Genomic DNA, 17,774 nt, shown 5'->3' with positions numbered 1-17,774 from the left:
CAACTGGTAGCGAATGTTTTTAAGAACTGACACTGTCGGCACTGCGCTTCTGGCCGATCGTTGGGGTCGTTTTGGGCTGCGGTGGGGCTGCCTCGGCAGGTTCAATAACGTAGATGCCACCACCGAGTCCGCCGATGCTCACCATGTGCTCAGCCACTACGCGGAACGGCAGATCCTTGACCGCACCCTTGAACAGCTTCTTGGACATGACCAGCAGCACTGCGCGCGATGGCACGCATTCAGGTTAGCAGATGAACTATGAAGAAGCATCAGCAAAGTGGACGACGGCGTCGTACCTGCTCGGCCATCAGGTCGCAGCACGCGAAGAAGCTCCTTGAACACCTTGGGGTACATCTAAAACAGCAACAACCGATTCTCAATAAGCTCGCTTGAATACGCTAGACGCAGCAAAGCTAGAAATGGCGACAAACCTTGTTGTTCTGGCGCTGGTTGCCACAGCGAACGCCAAACGGCATGTCGATCATGATCCTGTCGATACTGTGACTGCGCAAAGGCAACCGCGTGCTGTCCCAGCGCGCAATATCCACGGGGCGAGGGCGAGTGAGCGCATTTTGACCCGCCTTGCCCGACGGCAGCTCGTCTAGTTCCCCTCCGAGAGCATACACACCGTCGTTCGTGAAATCAGCGGAACAAATCGGCAGCGTACCGATTCCGCACATGGAGTCCAACACCACGTCTCCATACTTGTGCTGCGCGAGCTGCAGCATCAGGTACGCCGTGCTGGGACGCAGCGTCGAGACGTACTGCGAGTCGGCCAGCGCACTGCGACTTTCGTTCGCCAGTCGGTTGCGGAACTGGATCTTGCGTGGGTCGGCCAGCGCGATGCCTGCCACCATGAACTTGTAGAAGATGACGACGACCACCTCCACGTCGAACTCGGTCAGGTTCACGCCCCATCCAAACTTCTCGATCACACGCGCGCCAACTTCTCCCGCCACCACTTGCGAGTTGTACGCGTGTTTACCGTCACGCACGCACGAGCCACGGAACGTGATCTTGTGGTCCTCCACGGGGCGCACTGCGTGCTGCTTCCAGAGCTTCACGGCCGAGTCCCAATCCGCCTCCACCAGTAATTGCTGCACCACACAGTGCGTACAAGCGTGAGCCTAGACACCACCACCACCACGTCTAACTATTGTCGTGCACCACCCACTCACCCCGATCTGGTTGACGCCGGCGTCGCTCTCTGTGTCGATCTCGTCGCTCTTGGCCAGCAGTGCCAGCGTCGCCTGCACGGACCGCAGTTCCTGCACCTCCGCGGCTGAAGACTTGGTCTGCAGGATGATCCTGCCCACCGCAGCCTGGCCCTGCATCACCTGCATGTATGGCGGCCGAGGGTTCTCCTGCACGCTGCATACCTCCAGACTCTCCACCTGCACCAACCAACCCCCACCAGTTAATATAATTCACACAGTAATGACAATACACCAGACAAGGCACCTGCAGCTTGGAGCGGACCTCTTCCTCCACGAGGAACTCGAGTCCGCGCAGCACTAGCAGCAAGTACGTCGACACCTCGCTCATCTCGCACCAGTCTTTCTATCAGCTACAGACCATAGTGACTCCAAGTCAACAGCCGTTACTTTATCAGATCTGAGTCCAGCAGGTCCATCGTAGCACAGGGGTAGCAGTAGCTCACCTCACGAGCGATGGACCCGTCCAAGCTGCCGCTGTTCGCTCGAGGGCGGAGTATGCTGAGCGAGGCGCTGTCCCCCACAACTAGGAGGCGCTTCGCTGGCTTCCTGGAGACTGGGGCGTCGTCGGAAGAGCCCCAGATGCAGTCTCCGTTCGCCTTTTCCCAGACTTCGAGCCCCGCGCTGCAGAATCCGTCTCCAGGGAGACGAACACCATCCATGAGACGGCGTTCCGCTTTATCGGACGCGGATTTCGATGGTGACTATGCAAACGACAGGACTTTGGTGCGAGTTCGATGCAATTCACGGCCTTTCCGGGTGCAGTTGGAGCTGAAGAGGGGGCAAGTTGTGGTGCACGGGTTTGAACGCAGCGTGGACAAAGGGAAGAGAGGACCCCCGGGGGATGTGGAGAGGTCAGGACATGTGCAAGTTGGAGACGTGCTGGTGGGTGTTAATGGACAGATGAGGAGGTTCTCGACTCTGGAGATGGCGCAGATGACGCTGGCGAGTGTGGAGATACCGGTGGAGCTGACGTTCCGACGCGTGGTGGTGGTCAAGGAGACGCTCGGGGAGTACACGGACAAGCACATCGCTCGGTATTTGGTGTTGCAGGATAGTTTGTTGTCGAGTGTACGTGGCGTTCAAGAGGCGGCGTTGCTGGTGCAGGCGTGCATTGAAGTGTTCGGTGAGAGCAAGTCGACTGTGCCGTTGGAGGACTATATTGATCATGTGGAGCAAGTGGTGTTCCCGTCGCTGGGTATTTTGTCGGACAATGCGGTGCGTGACAGGAAGAACCGATTGGAGCAGATAAAGCAAGTGATGGAGACGGTGCATCAGCGTGTGGACGCTCGGAAGAAGAAACAAGTCAAGGCATGGAACGCGGCCAAGAGCTCGAATTACCGACGAATCGAAATCTTGGCTAGGCAGCGTGCGAGCATCAAGGAGCGGCTTGAAAAGATGCGCGAGAACAAGAAGGAACTGCGACCAGAGAATCATACTTTATGGTCTGAGTACATTGAGCTGCGTCACCTTTTCACGCAGCTAAGTGAGAACGTAGAGAAATCCAAGCAAGAGCACTACCTGCCTGACTTTGAAGGATATTCGCTGCGATTTGGAAGTGATGGAATTTATGTCGGTGTTGGGGATATCTGGATTCCGTCATTTCACGCCAAGTTTTCGATCGAGACAAGATCGACGGCCCCACACTTGACTCTGAATATTTCGACACCGTCCGCACATGGTCTGAAAATTCGCGTGATGAATTTTACACTAGCAACTGAGGGACGGTTGCCTAGCTTTCATTGTGACGAATTGAACGTGGAGGCGCAGCTGGTGGCTGACATCCCACTTGTGTTTGACTCAATATCGGGGTGGACTGTCCCTCAGGAGGAGTTGGACGTCAAGCTTATGAGTTTCGTGTATTACGAGAGAGATATCAACTCAACGAAGCGTGGTAAGGACCACGATACGATCATGAAGATGTTCATCAACCGTATGCTGCCTTCGGTCGTGAGGGATGCTGCCCAGAGATTATTTTGCGTCGAGTTGGGTCCACTGATCCAGCGCCGCGAAGCCCAGGTCGTGCTTTCGGGAGAAATCAAGATCAGTGGACGAAAGCTGGCTGTTTATGATGCTGCGTTGAACACATCGAATACAGAGGCTAAGCGCGTTTCAGATCAGGTGTCGGAAATGGCGCGTGAGATCATGGCCATCTCAGACGACGAAGCCGAGGTTTTGTTCTCCATCTTCAAGACATTCATCGATACGCACAACAACAACAAAACCCTGTTTGGCAAGGTGGAAACCCCTCGACTGTGCATTCGTAACCTGATCAGCTACTTCGAGCAATTCCACCAAGCACCGCATTTGAAAGCGCTAGCAAGCGAATTGTGGGGGCAGAGCATTCAGTTGTTGTCATCAGCGTCGGATTCTCCTTCTCGTAGAGATCCAGGATCGTCGTCCGTTTTTACTCCGATCATCGACACCATCGAGCAGATTAAAGAGTATCCCGTGGATGTGTCCATTTCGCTAGTAGATGTTACGTTCCGCCTGGATCTGTGCGAGGGGGCCTCGACCTACTACATGGCGCTGCAGCGCATCATTCGAAGAAGTATGGATACGAGCTCGGTTGGCGTCGCAAATCTGGCCGAGCTGCGCGATGGCACTTACCTGCAGAATAAGTTGGCGCGGTTGGACGATCGCTACGAGAAGGCAACGAAGCTACTCTCGTATGTCACGACCAATGTTGATGTGCTAGGTGTCATCTTTCGCGGTGTCCTTCCGAGTGGGTTCATGAGCCGGTTGTTCGTCGAGGCCAGAGACTTTTCAGGTAAAGGACCTTGTGCTGGGTCGGTCACGATCCCCCTTACCGATATGACAGCCTTGTCATCACGTGACGGTGTTCCAATTGGTTCGCAAAGCGTGAACGAACCCCCACCGTCAGCCTTGACTAGAACACACGAAAACGGAGCTTTGGTGTTGTCAAGATTTCTGCTCGACTCGCTCCAAGAGAATGGTCAGTTGCCAAGCGATCGCTTAAAGATTGCCGTGAAAAATCCGTCGGTGCGTGTGCTTTTTGAAGTCCCAGCAGACGTATCACAGTTGGAACCTGGACAAACGCTCACTCCGTTTTCGGTATCAGTGGTCACCGATGACCCGAACGAGCCCCCAAAGCTCAAGGTCGAGACAGGAGACTTTGGCAAGTGCCAGTACTCAGCTCAGAGTATTACGCTGAGCGGGACAGTTTGGCAGTTCTTGAAGCGAACGCAAGACTCAGCCAATGATGTGCTGCGTACACAGCAGGACCCAGCGTCTGATGGAGTGTCGATCCCATCCAACGCACCCAGCGAGCCCTCTGACGCTGGAGAAGAGGGTAGTATCTGGGACGAGTACTTGGAGTCTCCGTTCTTCAGCCTCCGTTTCCATTTCTTCGCGTCCTGCCAAGTATCTCGCGACCACGTTTTCCTGAGCATCGGCAGCGCCTCGCTGACGGAGCCGAAGGTCGCGCAGATCAAGCACCGCGTTTGTCTCGGACAGCTGCTGCAAGACCTCGACATGCTCAGCGTCGTCGACTCGAACGCGTCCAGGAGGAAGACCGGCGCGAGATTCCAGCACGCGCTGCACCAGCGAGCAGCGGACGCCGAGCGGCACGGTCCGTCCTCCTTCTCCAACTACTCGCAGAGACAGACGCTCTTCTCGCAGTCGAGTTTCACCTCCGTGGACGACTTCGACGGCACGAGCGAGCCAGCGTCCGTGTACGAGTCGGAGGCCCACGACAGTGCCACCCGCACCCCGCGGCAATTTTTCCAGCGTGAGGACGTGGACAGCAGTGCAGTTTCGAGCGACGCAACGGCCTCCGACGCGCTGCCGCCCCGCATCCAGCCCAACGTTCGCTCCGTAGACCGCCAGAAGAGCGCGCTCTACTTCTGAGCACCGTACAGTCGACTAAAGTTTTGCGCGTGGCCAGGCTGAGCGACGCACCAGACCGCACGGCGCGGTGAGGCCAATAACAATAAAGTTTTACGTGTTGCTGGCCGGACGTGCATTTGCGCGTACTGCGCTCAGCACTAGTCAAATTTCCAGAAGTTCAAGCGACCGGGCAGCGCTGCACCGCAGCACCAGCCACTGCTGGATGCCAGGCATCGCTTCAGCGCGAAGTTATCATGCTTAGTGTCCCTTTGAGAGATGTCTCCGCCGCCTCATGCGTTACTGCCAGACACGCGCTTGCCCCATTCGGCGTCGCCTGTCACCTGCGCTTGCGTATCACAAAAACGCATCACAAAAACGATTGAAAAAATCAGGAAATGATTCGATTATGATTGGTTAATAGAAATCTTACGCTTGGGGAGCATATTTCAGCACTGGTATGGTGTTTCTGTACCGGTTCCAGTCTGACAGTAATCCGACATGGACGCATCGAGGTCCAACACGTGAATCCGAGCGAACCGTAAACGAGGCAGCGCAAGGGTATTTTCGGTTGAACTCTAATTGATTTATGCATGCGCGGTGTGCGAAGTGAATACATATCGCGAGTGGCCGCTTCTAACCATGATGAATACAGAGAAGATATCAATGAGCGGATGAGTGGCCAAATGTATTAGTAGAGTAGCGCGCCTCTGGTACAGTGGCCATAACCGCAACAAATACAAATACGAAATGACCACCCATGTCCCGAACCCCGCTTGGGTGAAAGGTTATCTCTCGCCACAAGTGGAATATACTTCGTCACTCAGATCGACCGAGAAATCAGGCATCCTACTGGTTTTAACCCCCCATCAGCATAGCTCTTTGGCGACCCTGCAACGATGTTTATTTCACAATGCGGAAGTGTTGTACCCAAGTTCTTCTGCCAGTTCCGCCAGCACTGCATACGAGTTATTTTTTTTACCAGCGATCGTATAAGTTCCACCTTTAGGTGATGATGTTAATGTCATAATACTGCGCGGACTGAGGCTCCTATGAGTTTAGACGCCCCGCCGGTACGCATTATATTAGAAACCCGTATGCAGTAGCATGTCATCAAGTCCTAAAGCAGTTAGTCATCCTAATCATCTTTTTCCAGCAACAGAGCTTCAACATAATATGTCAGTAGCAATCTGCGCTTGATATTATGAAACGCAGACTGGTGTAACCTTACATATGCATTGCACATCCCAAAGTACCAGCGCTAGATCTGCGTGACAAACTACTAGAGCTATGTGAGTAAATACATGTATATGTATACTTTAGTAGACGCTTCATCGACTGCTCCACCTACACAGTACCTGCCACGCAGTACAGTAGAAAGCCCTGTGGAAATGATTTCGACAAAAATGCTCCACGTCTGCCCTACACTTAAAGAGCGCCAACCTAGCCTGATTAGCAACAAATGTACAAAAACCTTCCAGCCAATCCCCGCGCAGGTGTTGAATTCTTTACCTCCCCGAGTCCCGCGGTCGGGCCGTCATTCGTCCGCCTTCCGGCCGCAGAGGAGAAGCCATGTACAGCCAGCGGCGGCCCGCGCCCGACTCGACGTACGCGTCCCAGGCGGCGCGCTGGAAGCAGGGCTTCAAGGCGCCGGCCGCGGCGCCGGCGCAGCACCAGAGCGACCTGGAGAACGCGCTCATCTCGGAGCTGTGCTCGTCCGTGGGCTCGTCCTCCTTCCCGCCGCGCGAGGTGCTGCACAAGCTGCTGCGCTACCTGCACACTCTGGACCACGACGTGCGTTTTTGTGTTTGTGTGTCTCTCTATGAATTAATACACGACAACCTCTGTATTTTGTTAGTGACGCCGCGCTAATTGAATTATGCTGTTCTGCAGTACATCTGCGAGCTGCTGGACGACAAGTTCGAGAGCCCGCTGTGGCAGGTCAAGGCCAAGGCGCTGTCCGTGCTGAGCGCGCTGCTGGGCAGCGCCGAGGCCGACTTCTACAAGCAGTACTACAGCGGCCGCCTGGACCTGCTGGAGGACCTGCGCAACGCCCGGAAGGACATGCTCCGCAAGCGCGCAGACAAGGTGTACGTGCTGCTCAAGGACTACGTGCCGCCCGACGAGGAGAGTCCGCTGGAGATGATGCGCCGCATGCAGGAGGAGGAGGCCGAGGAGGCCGAGGCCAGAGCCCAGCCGCCCGAAGTGCACGCACTCATGCACACGTCTCCCATCGTGGCGTCGCAGCAGACCCCGCACGACCTCATGATGGACACGAACGACTCACCACGCAGCAGTAGCGCGCCGCTGCCTGCCCCTGCGGCGCCGGGGGGATCGGCCTTTGGGTTCCTGGCCCGAGCAGAGCCCCAGCCGCAGCAGTACGCACCCGCTCAGATGGCCGCGGAGCCTATGACGCCGCCGGCCAGTAACTCGGCGTTTGGCTTTTTGTCGTCCAATGGAGGTGAGGTGGACTCACCGCCACCTGCTGCGGTACCAGCGCCGCCGACATCGGGCGCCTCGGCGTTCAGTTTTATGGCGGCGACGCCTTCGCAGGATGTTGCCCCGGCCCCAGTGATGGCTGTGCCGGCCATGCCGGCACCTAGTGCGCCGCCGCTATCATCGGACTCCTCCAGTTTTTGTTTCTTGAACCAGACGCCAGGGGAGCAAAGCGTTCACGCTATTGAGCATGGCATTCCATCGTCGTCACCGGCTGAACATGCTTCGGCGTTTGCTTTCATGGGTGGACAGCAGCAGCCCCAGCCGCATAAGTCGGCGTCTGCCGGTGTTCCAACCCAGGCACCGGCACCTCCTGCACCTGTGCTTCAACGGCGCCACACAGTCTTCGATACACTTCCAGAGCCGACGCTACTGCAGCCGTCTCAAATGATTGAGCCGGAGGAGGAAAAAGAGGAAGAGCCCGAGATGTCAGACCCGATTCACGATGCTTTCGAGGGCATGGATGCTAACGATGGTGCCCAAGCTTTAGATTCGTTTGACGCGTATAAGCCGTCGTCTGGTGCAGTGCATGGTGGGATTGAAAGTGACATTCCAGAGCCTGCGCCGTCAAGTGAACCATTGCGAGAGGTTATTCTGGAAATTGAGGTGCCACCAGGACCTATGGGCGTGATGTTGGACCGTACTATCTCCGACATGACTGTGATCGAGCGCTTCGTACCCCTGCCAACGGGTGGCCGTGGCTACCTCGAGCTTCACCCTGCCATTTGCCCGGGTTGCGCTCTGATTAGTATTAACTCCATCTATGTGGAGAACAAGGGACTGGCTGAGGTGGGTCCCATCTTAGGCTCACTTGCAAACGCCCCCAAGCTGTTGCGTTTCAAGAAACTCATGACCCAGGGTCGTACCGCTAACCCATCGACGCTTATGGTGCCTTACGTCCCTCCCCCTCTAGAAGAGGAGGAAGGCAGCACAACGGATGACAATAGCGTGGAGGAGGACCAAGCCCAACCTGAATCTGAGGATATTCACACCCCCGGAAGCTCTACTGGTGAGGCGTTCATGACGCGCTTGAACGGATACAGCAGTAGTCTGAGCGAGATCGAGGTGAAGCTGAAGGAGATTATCCGTCGCGAGCACGGGGGCCAGCCAATTGTGGATCGCCGCAACCAACTCGCACAACTTCACGGTACAGTGGAGAAAATCCAGACACAAGGCATTGACTCGGTAATTTTTGGAGAGCACCGACCGTCTAACTATGAAGAGGTGAAGCAGTTCCGGTCAACACTCGTGCGGAAGGCGGATGAGCTGGCTCGCCTTATTCAGAGTACTGCCAGTTTAGATCCGCCGCCTCCATACAGCAGCATTGCAGCATCGGACGAGGAGAAGCACCCCGTGTCGGCCTTTGCATTCGTTGGAGGGGACTCGCACAGCACAGTCAACGACCCACCGCTAGGAATTTCACAGCTACAAGGCGACTCCGGCTTCAAGTTCTTGAACGCCAACGCAACTCCCCAAGCCGCCGATGTCCACGGAGGAAACGTGGCGATCGCACCGACGGCACCCGTGCAGGCAAACAATTCATACGGCTTCAGCTTCCTCCGCGATAACGCTCAACAGCCTGCGGCAGCAGCTGCCCCGCTTACCGTTAGTCAGGCCCCAACAAGCCCGTCATCCAGTTTTGGAGTGCTGTCGACGGATGGAGCCAACGCCGCGGTGGAGGCGACCACGAACGTGTTCGCGGGCCTCAACTTGAAGGACGACACGCAGCAACAGCAGCCGCAGCCAGCGAGACCAGCGCCTGCACTGTACGACACATTAACCAAGAGCAGCCACGGCCGACCCATGGGTCTCAGTGACCTGGAAGCGTCGCTGCGCTCGACGGCCTCCAGTAGGCCGCCAGCCGCAGCAATCGCCGAGTCCACGCGGTCGTCGTTCGGGTTCATGTCCACCATCAACGCCAGCGACCGCTCGATGTTCGACAGCAGCTCCACCAGCACGGAGCCGACGTCCCCCACGGCGTTCGGCTTCCTGCGGGGCAGCAACACGTCGTCCACGACGCCGACCGTGGCCTCGTCCACGCTCTCGCAAGCCCGCAGCGTGCTCCAGGAGCCGGAGCCGTCCATGTTCTCGTTCATTTCCAACTAGCTAGCTGCACAATCTGTTTAAGCCCCAAAAAGACTTGCACCGAAAACGAGGCGTACCTTTCCGTCCCATAACCTCACGACACACCACAACGCCTCTCCGCCTCTCCGCACACCACTCTTACACAACCCCCCTCATACCCGATCGATCGACTTTGCCAGTCCCCACCACCCCCTCCACAAAGCACCAATCGTCCGAGCACGACCGACCGACCACTAGAGCATGGAGCTGTCGTCTTCGTCGGCGCTCAAGGGCCTGGCGGACGCCAAGGCGCGCGTGGACCAGGCCGCACAGGAGGACGCGTCGTGTCCGGACCTGGCGGAGCGGCTGAACGCGCAGTCGGAGCCGCAGAACTACTTCCTCGAGCCGTACGCGTCGCAGTGGACGCCGCAGCTGGCCAAGAAGGGCGCCGTGGTGCCGCTGCCGGGCGTGGTGGCCGCCGCGCTGGACGACACGAGGGCGCTGTCTCTGTCCGGGCTGCTGCCGGAGCTGCGCGCCGCCTGGACGTCCGTGGACGCGCGCCTGTTCCTCTGGAGCTACGCGCAGCGCGGGCGCTTCGCCGCCAAGGAGTTGGACCAGGCCGTCGTGGCCGTGGCGCTCGTGGCGCGGCCCGCGCCCGGCGTGTTCACGCCCAAGGTGCGCCACGTGCTGGTGGTGGCCACCACGGTGGAGCTGCTGCTGCTGGCCGTCGTGCCCGATGACGGCGACGACAAGAGCGACAGGAGCTTCAAGCTGCAGCGCACCAAGCTCAGCGTGAGCACGGACAAGTGCGTGGTGCGGTGCATCGCCACCACGCGCAGCGGCCGCGTCTTCTTCGGCGGCTCGGACGGCGCGCTCTACGAGTTCCTGTACGCGCCGGCGCAGCGCGCGGCCGCCGACCGCAACTCGCTGCTGGGCGGCGCGCTCGCCGGCGCCTCGGACGGCTGCAGGAAGGCCACGCACACGTCCAGCTACGCGCAGTACCTGCCGCGGTTCCTGGCCGGGCTGGCGAGCGCGCCGGGCAAAGTCGTGGACCTGTGCGTGGACCACGCGCGCCACATCTTGTACGTGCTCCACGACGACGCGCAGGTGAGCGTGTTCGACCTTGGGGTTAATGGAGACGAGACCAAGGCCGTGTGCGCCGTGAACCTGCTGGCCGACGGCGCCAAGTACGCGCGCGAGAACCGCCGCACGCGCGTGTCGTGCCCCGACGAGAGACTCTTCCAGCCGGCGGTGGCAGGGACGCCCAACCCGCTCAAGGTCGTGGCGCTGGCCACGGTGTCTCCTGACGAGTCCAAGGTTGTGTCGCTGGTGGCTGTCACGTCCAACGGCATCCGCTTCTACTTGACGGCCTTCTCGCGGCGGTACACGTACTCGGGGGCGGGCAATTACGGCAGAGCGAAGCGCCCGTCCCGACTCGAGATTCTTCACATTCGTCTGCCCCCTCCGGCGATCGCGTTGCGGGATGCGCCGCCGTACCACGCCAAGGAAGGCATGCAGCCAGGTTACGCGCCTGGAAAGAGCCCCAGTGCGGTGCACGTAGCATTCCACCGCAAGGGCGTCTTTTTGTGCGTTGAAGGGCGGCGCGACCAGCAGGATCAACTAGTGGGCATCGCGCATGACCCGATCAGCACCACAGCTCTCCCCGTTCAGACAGGCTTGGCGGCTAGGAAACCCACGATCCGAGAGGCTGTTTCGCTCGATACTTGCATCGGCAAGGTTGTGGATATTCAGGAACTGGACCCGTATTCAAGCGAGGGTCCTGAAAGCGCGTGGATTGCTGAGGCCGAGGCGGCGGCTGCGGCTTCTAGCACAAAGGGAGTCAGCAGTGGCAGCAAGCGTTCATTTGACGAGATGTCGACTGGCGTCCCCGGTGGCAGCGCTGCGGAGAACGCACCTGTGGTCGGCGAGATGGCGCTCATGTATTCACAACCGTCGCGTCACTTTTTGTGCCTGACGAACGCAGGCATTCAGGTTTTCAAGAAGATCCGCCCGCTGGACCAGCTTCACCGGGTGCTTCTACTTGCGCGTGGCCATGAGCTCAAGGCAGCCCTGGCGCCATTTGTGCGCTGCTTTGGCGAGATCCAGGTGGTCTGCATGCTCATCGCATTGGCGTGCGGTGTCCCTACTGACCCTCTTGTCAGCGAGACTTCCACGGCGGCTTCGCTGGTTGCGCCACGCCACGGTGGTCTGTCGACGGTGAAGAGTGATGATTATATCTACACGGCTGCGGTGCAGGGTATCTTTGAGATTGCTCAGGGGCCCCCTGACAACGTTCCGCTGGAGCCTGCAAGCACCTCTACATCCAACGGCACCTCAAGTGCTGCCAGTAGCACGCGTATCGTGCTTACTACGGAGTTTGGCATGTCGTACCAGCATGATGGTTTGGTTGCCTTCGCTTCCCGTGTCCTGCGCCCACTTTGGACTTCAAAGACTCTTGGCCGTCGCGTAGTTTCTCGCGTGTCCACCAATTCTGCGAATGGCGCCAAGCCCTCGGCCAAGTCTCCTGGATATGTGACCAGCTTCGAGAACATCCATTCCCCTGAGAAGCTGGACGAGATCCGCGAGATTCTTTTTCAGCTGCGGCAACTGATGGAGAGCGCTGGCCCGTTTGCTGTGTCAATTAGCGGTGGTGCTGCGCTTGAGAACAACCCCAGCTTGGATGGTATCCTGGGTGAGAGTGCTGAGGCGGGCCTGTCGCGTGTGTCGGAGTTGGTTATGCGCCACCAGAAGTCCTTAAGCGAGGACCAACTGAAGCGCGAGACCCGTTTCAAGGCTGAACAGCGCTCCCTGTACTACCTCTATCAGTTGGTTCTGCGCAGCATTGAAGCTATTTCGCTGCTGCGGATTGCTCAAGAATACAAGGTGTCGCTGGAGGAGCCTCTCGCTCGCCTTAGCTTCAGCGATCTGGTGACCACGACGGATGGGTCACTGGCTGCCAAGACCATGACGAAGGCACTTATGCGTGGCCGCAACGAGAACAACCAGTTCCTGATCAAGCAACTCCGCGAACAGTGCCCCACGTTCTTCTCTGTGTCCGACCTTTGGCACTACCAAGGATACCGTAGCTTGTCGAACGCCAAGCTCAGCGGATCGCCTGTTGCGCGTAAGAACTTCCTGAAGGAGTCCCTTGACCAGTTCTTGAACTCGTGCCACATGTGGGACACGGAGGACTGCTTGGACGTTCTTCAGGGAATTTGCGAAGACTACACGCTTCTGAACTACTACGAAGGTGTAGTAAAACTTTCGCTGGCGTGCGCCAAGCACTTCCACGATGCTGCCGCGTCGGATCTGAGCGGTGTTAAGCAGACGTGGAAGCGGAGGTGCTTCGGCTGCATCTTGCTGGCTCTTCACCGACTTCTTGGTGGTGAGGCTGGTGACAAGAACGGTTCGGCTCGTGCTGTGGCAAACGGTGCCAGCCCCCAGGCCGTAGAGGAAATGGTGGCGCTTGATGATGACACGCGGAATAAGTGCGTGGAGGAGCTCTTCCACTTTGCGCTGGCGTCCGAGGACGACACCTTCCACAATTTGCTGTACACGTGGCTGTATGAGCGCGGACACTCGCACCTGCTGACTTCAATTCGCTCGCCATACATCGAGGAGTTCCTGAAGGAGAAGGACCAAGACCTGCTTGTGAAGCTGTACATGGACCAGCACAAGTACCTCGTTGCGGCTAAGGTTTGGTGGGCACGTGCTCACGAAGACACCATGGGTGAAGATGAATATGCAACTTCTTCCGCTCTTGTGGTCGCTAACAACCCAGACATTGTCAAGCGCCAGTACTACGTGTCGAAGTCTCTTGGCTGCCTGAAGAGCTTGGAGGATGCAGGCGAGGCCGCCGAGGCAATTCGCGAAGTGCGTGATGTGCTTGATGTGCTGCAATTGCAGGTGCGTGTTCTAAAGGCGCTTGAACAAAAGGTGATCGAGCTGGAGACGTCTCCGTCGACCACGGACGAGCAGCTCCGGGAGCGGAAAACGGATGTACAGCTGCTGACCTTTAAGCTGTTTGACGCTTCCACATTGTACAACCGATTTGCGTCCAAGTACGATATGTGGACGGAGTGTTTGCACATCATTCACGCGTGTAAGTCGGAGGAAGCCGACGTCATCGCGACGTTGTGGCGGAAGATCATTTTCAGCCTGTTGCCGCAGTCCTCCAGCAACGCAGCATTCAATGCGTGGCGGTTGGACCAGTGCGAGAAGGCTGGTCTGCTAGCCACGTCAAGCAGCGGTGGAGGCTCTTCGTTTGAGAGCGGCAATTGGATCGGCCAGATGCAGTGTAAGATCCAGCGCCTGGGCAAGTCGCTCTACCTCGAAGGCGATGATTCACACAGCGGGTCGGCCGCAGGTATTGGTGGTTTCGTTTTCCCGGTGGGCTTCCTGGCCGATGTTTTGGAGTGGATTTCTCTGTGGTATATTCGATCGGCAGGCGTTGGCGCCTTCACTGGTGGCGTTGCTTCGGCCTCAGCCATTGACGCTACGACTTTCAACTGGGTGTTAAAGCTGTTCCTCGATGTTGGCGTTCCCCACCGGGTGCTGCTGAGCTACTACGAGCAGCTTTACCGGGAGCAGCCAGAGCGGCTCTACAGAGAGGGCTGGACGCTGCACTTGCTGCGGTCCATGCTAGCCATTATTACTATCTGGAAGAAGCACGCCATTTCTCCGCGCGCCGGGAAGGACCAACTCGCAGAGTTCGCGGCCTGCTGTCCGAACATCGTCGATCTCTGCGATGGCTTTATCACGGATCTGCGCGCCACATCACAGGGTAAGCTACTACGTTGTAATTTATTTCCCAGATGCTGGCCTCACTAACATTATCGTGTATCTATCTATTGCAGACGATAGCGGGGAGTCTTCGACGCTGCTGGAGCAATTTCGCCGGATCAAGAGCGAGTTGTTGAACTTCCGTACCCTCATGTAGGTAAACTAACTTCTCCAGATAGCACAAGCAACATAAGTAGCACGAAGGTGTGACAGCACGATGAAGCAGGACAACCAACCTCAGCACCAGCAACGAAGAGGGCAGTGGCGTCGACGGAGCCAAGGTGAACGAATAAATTACACGTTTTGACTTCATCCTCACCATGCAGCCTAGTGTATGCAATGCAGCGGCTGAGTGCTTTACGAAAACTTCTGCAGTGACAACGCAATCCGAACTGAGCCCGCAGACACGTAGTCCCGGCCATCCGGCGAGGAGCAACCGTCGTTCTCGCTGCCTCCGCTGTTGGTGCGATGTTTGCGACCAACGCCAACCGACAAAGCGGAGTGCTTGACCATCGTGCCCAGACCCTTGATCGGACGGTAGACTACGCCAGCGACGCCAGTACCCACGCCTTTGGCGAATCCCTCGAGTCCGTTCTCGCGAGCTCCTTTGATCGGGTCCTTGAACACGCCCGTGATACCTCGATAGATGCCCTTGGTGACGCCTTCGGCCCCAGCGACCATGTGCTCGCTGAAGTTGGTGGCCCAGTCGCGCGGCATGATGACAGGGTACCAGTCCTCGTAGGGACCGTCGGAGTCACCAGCTTCTGGCAGCGACGCCAGTTGATCAGCGCTGATCGCGAACGCCCCCATCGGACGATCCGCATTGACTTTGTTGTAATCGTACAGCTCGACCTCGAGCGGCGACGTGCCGTCCCACGAAAGCATTAGCTGCTGGTTCCATAGCGGAGTCACGCTGTTGTCCACGCGCTTGCTGCTGATACTTTGCTCGCCGAGACGGAAGGTCACGTACGGGTCCGACTTGCCGGTGATGTTCATCCCCGCCAGATCCTTCGCCTCCTTGAGATCGATCACCACAACGCCAGTGTACTCGACCATCCCCTGCGTAGTCGCCGCCGTCGATTTGGTCGGACTGCGTTTCGGAGACCTTGGTGGCGAGCTATTGACACCACCCGAGAACAGCTTCTCCTCGTACTTGGCACGGATGAAGAATTCTCGCTCGGCACGTGGTGTCTGCGCTTCGGGCTTCTTGGGCGTCTGCTGATTGAGCTTCAACTGAAGCGCGAGGGTGCGTTCGAGCTGCTTGTTGAGGTTGGTGTTGCCCCCGACGTCCATGGCGTTCACCTGCTCGTCCGTCCACTTGTCCAGCATGACGCTGAGCACGAAGGACACGTGCACCCCCAGAGAGCGGTGCACCCCAGCGCACTGAGTGCAGATGAAGCCTCCATGCGTCACAGTCGCCCACCTAGAGTGAACACCACCGCGAGCGTGAGAACGTCGTGCATCTAGCTACCTGTGAGGGCTTGGGCGTACTTCGGCGTGGCTGCTCCGCAGTCGGCGCAACGCTCGTTCTCGGGCCGACGCAGCACCGCGAACAGGCGTGACTTGATCGCCTCCTGCTGGGCGTCGCTGCCGCTCGGGCTGCCGGGGGAGGCCATGCTGCTCTCGCTCGCCCCTGCACAAGATCACAACTAGGGCAGACAGAGACAAGACTAACGTCTCGCAGATCTGAGACCGCCGCCGACGAACTGCTTGCTTGAAGCGATGCTTCCTGTGCGAGGTCGCTGGCCGTTATTTATTTGTTATTACCGGCGTCGACCTGCACCGCGAGCAGACACATGCGCTCGAAGTCTTGGTACGTCACCTAAAGGCACGGGAACTAAGCTCAGCACTCCACCAAACTGCGTGAATAACGAGTCGACGCACCCGTCCGTCGCCGTCTCGATCTGCTTCACGAAAAGCTTGCAGCAGTGTCTCCTGGTTGGCAAAGGGCAGCGCCATCTCGCACGCCTAGCAGGCACGGACGCACAGATACATGTACCAGCATCAGTTCGAGGTTGCAAGACCTCTGCTGCTTTTGTCGGCGACCTGCTGGAAGCTGCGGAGCGAGATGAACCCCTCGGCGCGCAGGTCCAGCGCCTTGAAGAGCCTCCGCACATCCTCCAGCAAGTCGGTTTTGGCCAGCCTCGCCTGCATCACCCGCACGAACTCGTCCTGCGTGACGCGCAGTTGATGGCCCGGGACTTCACACACCCGGAACATCTGCGCCAGCAGCAGCTTCAACGACATCGAAGGACAAGACGCCGAAGTCCCGTTAGCTGCAGTCCGTTGAGTGCATTTTCAACGGTTCAACACCTCCACTCCACTCGTCCTCACTTTCGACGGCCGAACACCCAGCGCCGCCGCCACGCCGCACTTGAGATCATGCGCCTCCAGGACCCCTGTCACCACCACCATCACCCAAACTTTCAAGTCAATCCAACGCAATGCATCGCAACAACTGCAATTCCAGCCATGATTAACAAATTATCCACCGTCGCCGCGTCGATCGGCCCAGGCGAAGCACCTGCGCAGGAAGGCCAGTTGCTCTCGGTCGCTCTGCATCATTACACTATAGTTCAATCCGGCGATCTTCCAGCATAACTGACTTCCGCAGCGTTACACCAGTGCCACACCAACCCCTCCACAATCCCATCTCCCTCTTAAACCAACTTGGGTACATCCCTCCCTTCCCCACACGTTTCCTATTCTTAGCCGACCTGCATACTCCCGCCCCTAGCAGCCTCCCATCCGTTTTCTTCCTGCCAGAGTCTCAGTGAGAAACACGCCGCCTTCCTGCTAGTCATGTCGGGCCTGCGTGCCGCTGCTCGCTGCGTGCTGGGCGCGTCCCGGCGCGCGCTGCGCCCGAGCGCCGCCGCTGCGTCATTGCAGCTGACGGCCCGCCGCGCCTTCATGTCGACGCGCGCGCCCGACGCGCTGTTCCAGACGCCGTCCTTCCCCATGCCCGAGGACGCGTCGCTGTGGCTCGAGAAGTACCCGCGCGCGGACCCGTCGCACCTGTGGAAGGTGGGGTCCTTCCCCCTGCTGGACGCGCAGCTCGAGGCCGAGCAGGACGGCGCGCTCGCGTGCTCCGAGGACCTGTGGGACACGCCCGGCATGCTCAGCGCGCTGCAGGACAACCTGCCGCTGCGCGACGCCGACGGCGTGCGCGACGTGGACGCGCTGCTGCGCCAGATGGACGGCTACCTGGCGGACAGCGTGGTCAAGAAGCGGCGAAAGAAAATGAACAAGCACAAGCACCGCAAGCGCAAGAAAGCGCTGCGCATGCGCACCAAGAAGAACTAGACGCCGCAGGTGGAGCAGTTAGATAGAGGGCGGGCTCGTAGAGGCCCCGTAAACACGGAGGACCATTCC

The 17,774-nt window shown here is 58.3% G+C and overlaps 6 protein-coding genes across 7 annotated transcripts; 4 read left to right on the top strand and 2 right to left on the bottom strand.

The window, feature by feature from the left end:
* Positions 1 to 19: 19 nt before the first annotated feature.
* Positions 20 to 1,545, bottom strand: IUM83_16197 (thump domain-containing protein 3; the record flags this gene model as incomplete). The annotated part of the gene is made up of 5 exons (XM_067941063.1): positions 20 to 219; positions 297 to 354; positions 432 to 1,097; positions 1,179 to 1,394; positions 1,462 to 1,545. 5 exons carry the CDS (start codon positions 1,543 to 1,545, stop codon positions 20 to 22), a joined length of 1,224 nt encoding a protein of 407 aa, XP_067783641.1.
* A 2,018-nt stretch (positions 1,546 to 3,563) lies between these two features.
* On the top strand, positions 3,564 to 5,084 carry IUM83_16196 (uncharacterized protein; the record flags this gene model as incomplete). Of its 2 annotated transcripts, none has more annotated exons than XM_067941062.1 (2): positions 3,564 to 3,984; positions 4,297 to 5,084. In XM_067941062.1, 2 exons carry the CDS (start codon positions 3,564 to 3,566, stop codon positions 5,082 to 5,084), a joined length of 1,209 nt encoding a protein of 402 aa, XP_067783642.1. The 2 variants fall into 2 exon arrangements, with proteins under 2 accessions (XP_067783642.1, XP_067783643.1); XM_067941061.1 differs by having other exon boundaries at positions 3,738 to 3,984.
* Positions 5,085 to 6,632: 1,548 nt separating this feature from the next.
* IUM83_16195 (uncharacterized protein) lies at positions 6,633 to 9,662 on the top strand (the record flags this gene model as incomplete). The annotated part of the gene is made up of 2 exons (XM_067941060.1): positions 6,633 to 6,854; positions 6,954 to 9,662. 2 exons carry the CDS (start codon positions 6,633 to 6,635, stop codon positions 9,660 to 9,662), a joined length of 2,931 nt encoding a protein of 976 aa, XP_067783644.1.
* A 219-nt stretch (positions 9,663 to 9,881) lies between these two features.
* Positions 9,882 to 14,563, top strand: IUM83_16194 (Nuclear pore complex protein; the record flags this gene model as incomplete). Its single annotated transcript, XM_067941059.1, has 2 exons — positions 9,882 to 14,407; positions 14,560 to 14,563. 2 exons carry the CDS (start codon positions 9,882 to 9,884, stop codon positions 14,561 to 14,563), a joined length of 4,530 nt encoding a protein of 1,509 aa, XP_067783629.1.
* Positions 14,564 to 14,759: 196 nt separating this feature from the next.
* IUM83_16193 (ADP-ribosylation factor GTPase-activating protein) lies at positions 14,760 to 16,967 on the bottom strand (the record flags this gene model as incomplete). Its single annotated transcript, XM_067941058.1, has 7 exons — positions 14,760 to 15,825; positions 15,894 to 16,035; positions 16,170 to 16,224; positions 16,287 to 16,370; positions 16,449 to 16,637; positions 16,737 to 16,801; positions 16,895 to 16,967. The coding sequence occupies 7 exons, from the start codon at positions 16,965 to 16,967 to the stop codon at positions 14,760 to 14,762; spliced, it is 1,674 nt and encodes a 557-aa protein (XP_067783638.1).
* Positions 16,968 to 17,204: 237 nt separating this feature from the next.
* IUM83_16192 (b9 domain-containing protein 2) lies at positions 17,205 to 17,705 on the top strand (the record flags this gene model as incomplete). Its single annotated transcript, XM_067941057.1, has 1 exon — positions 17,205 to 17,705. One exon carries the CDS (start codon positions 17,205 to 17,207, stop codon positions 17,703 to 17,705), a length of 501 nt encoding a protein of 166 aa, XP_067783628.1.
* Between the last annotated feature and the right edge of the window lie 69 nt (positions 17,706 to 17,774).

This window comes from Phytophthora cinnamomi (genome assembly GCF_018691715.1).
Source record: "Phytophthora cinnamomi strain GKB4 chromosome Unknown Contig98, whole genome shotgun sequence".
Taxonomy (NCBI): Eukaryota; Oomycota; class Peronosporomycetes; order Peronosporales; family Peronosporaceae; genus Phytophthora; species Phytophthora cinnamomi.
The sequence above is the reverse complement of the archived record's forward strand: the minus strand, read 5'-3'. Positions and strand labels throughout refer to the sequence as shown.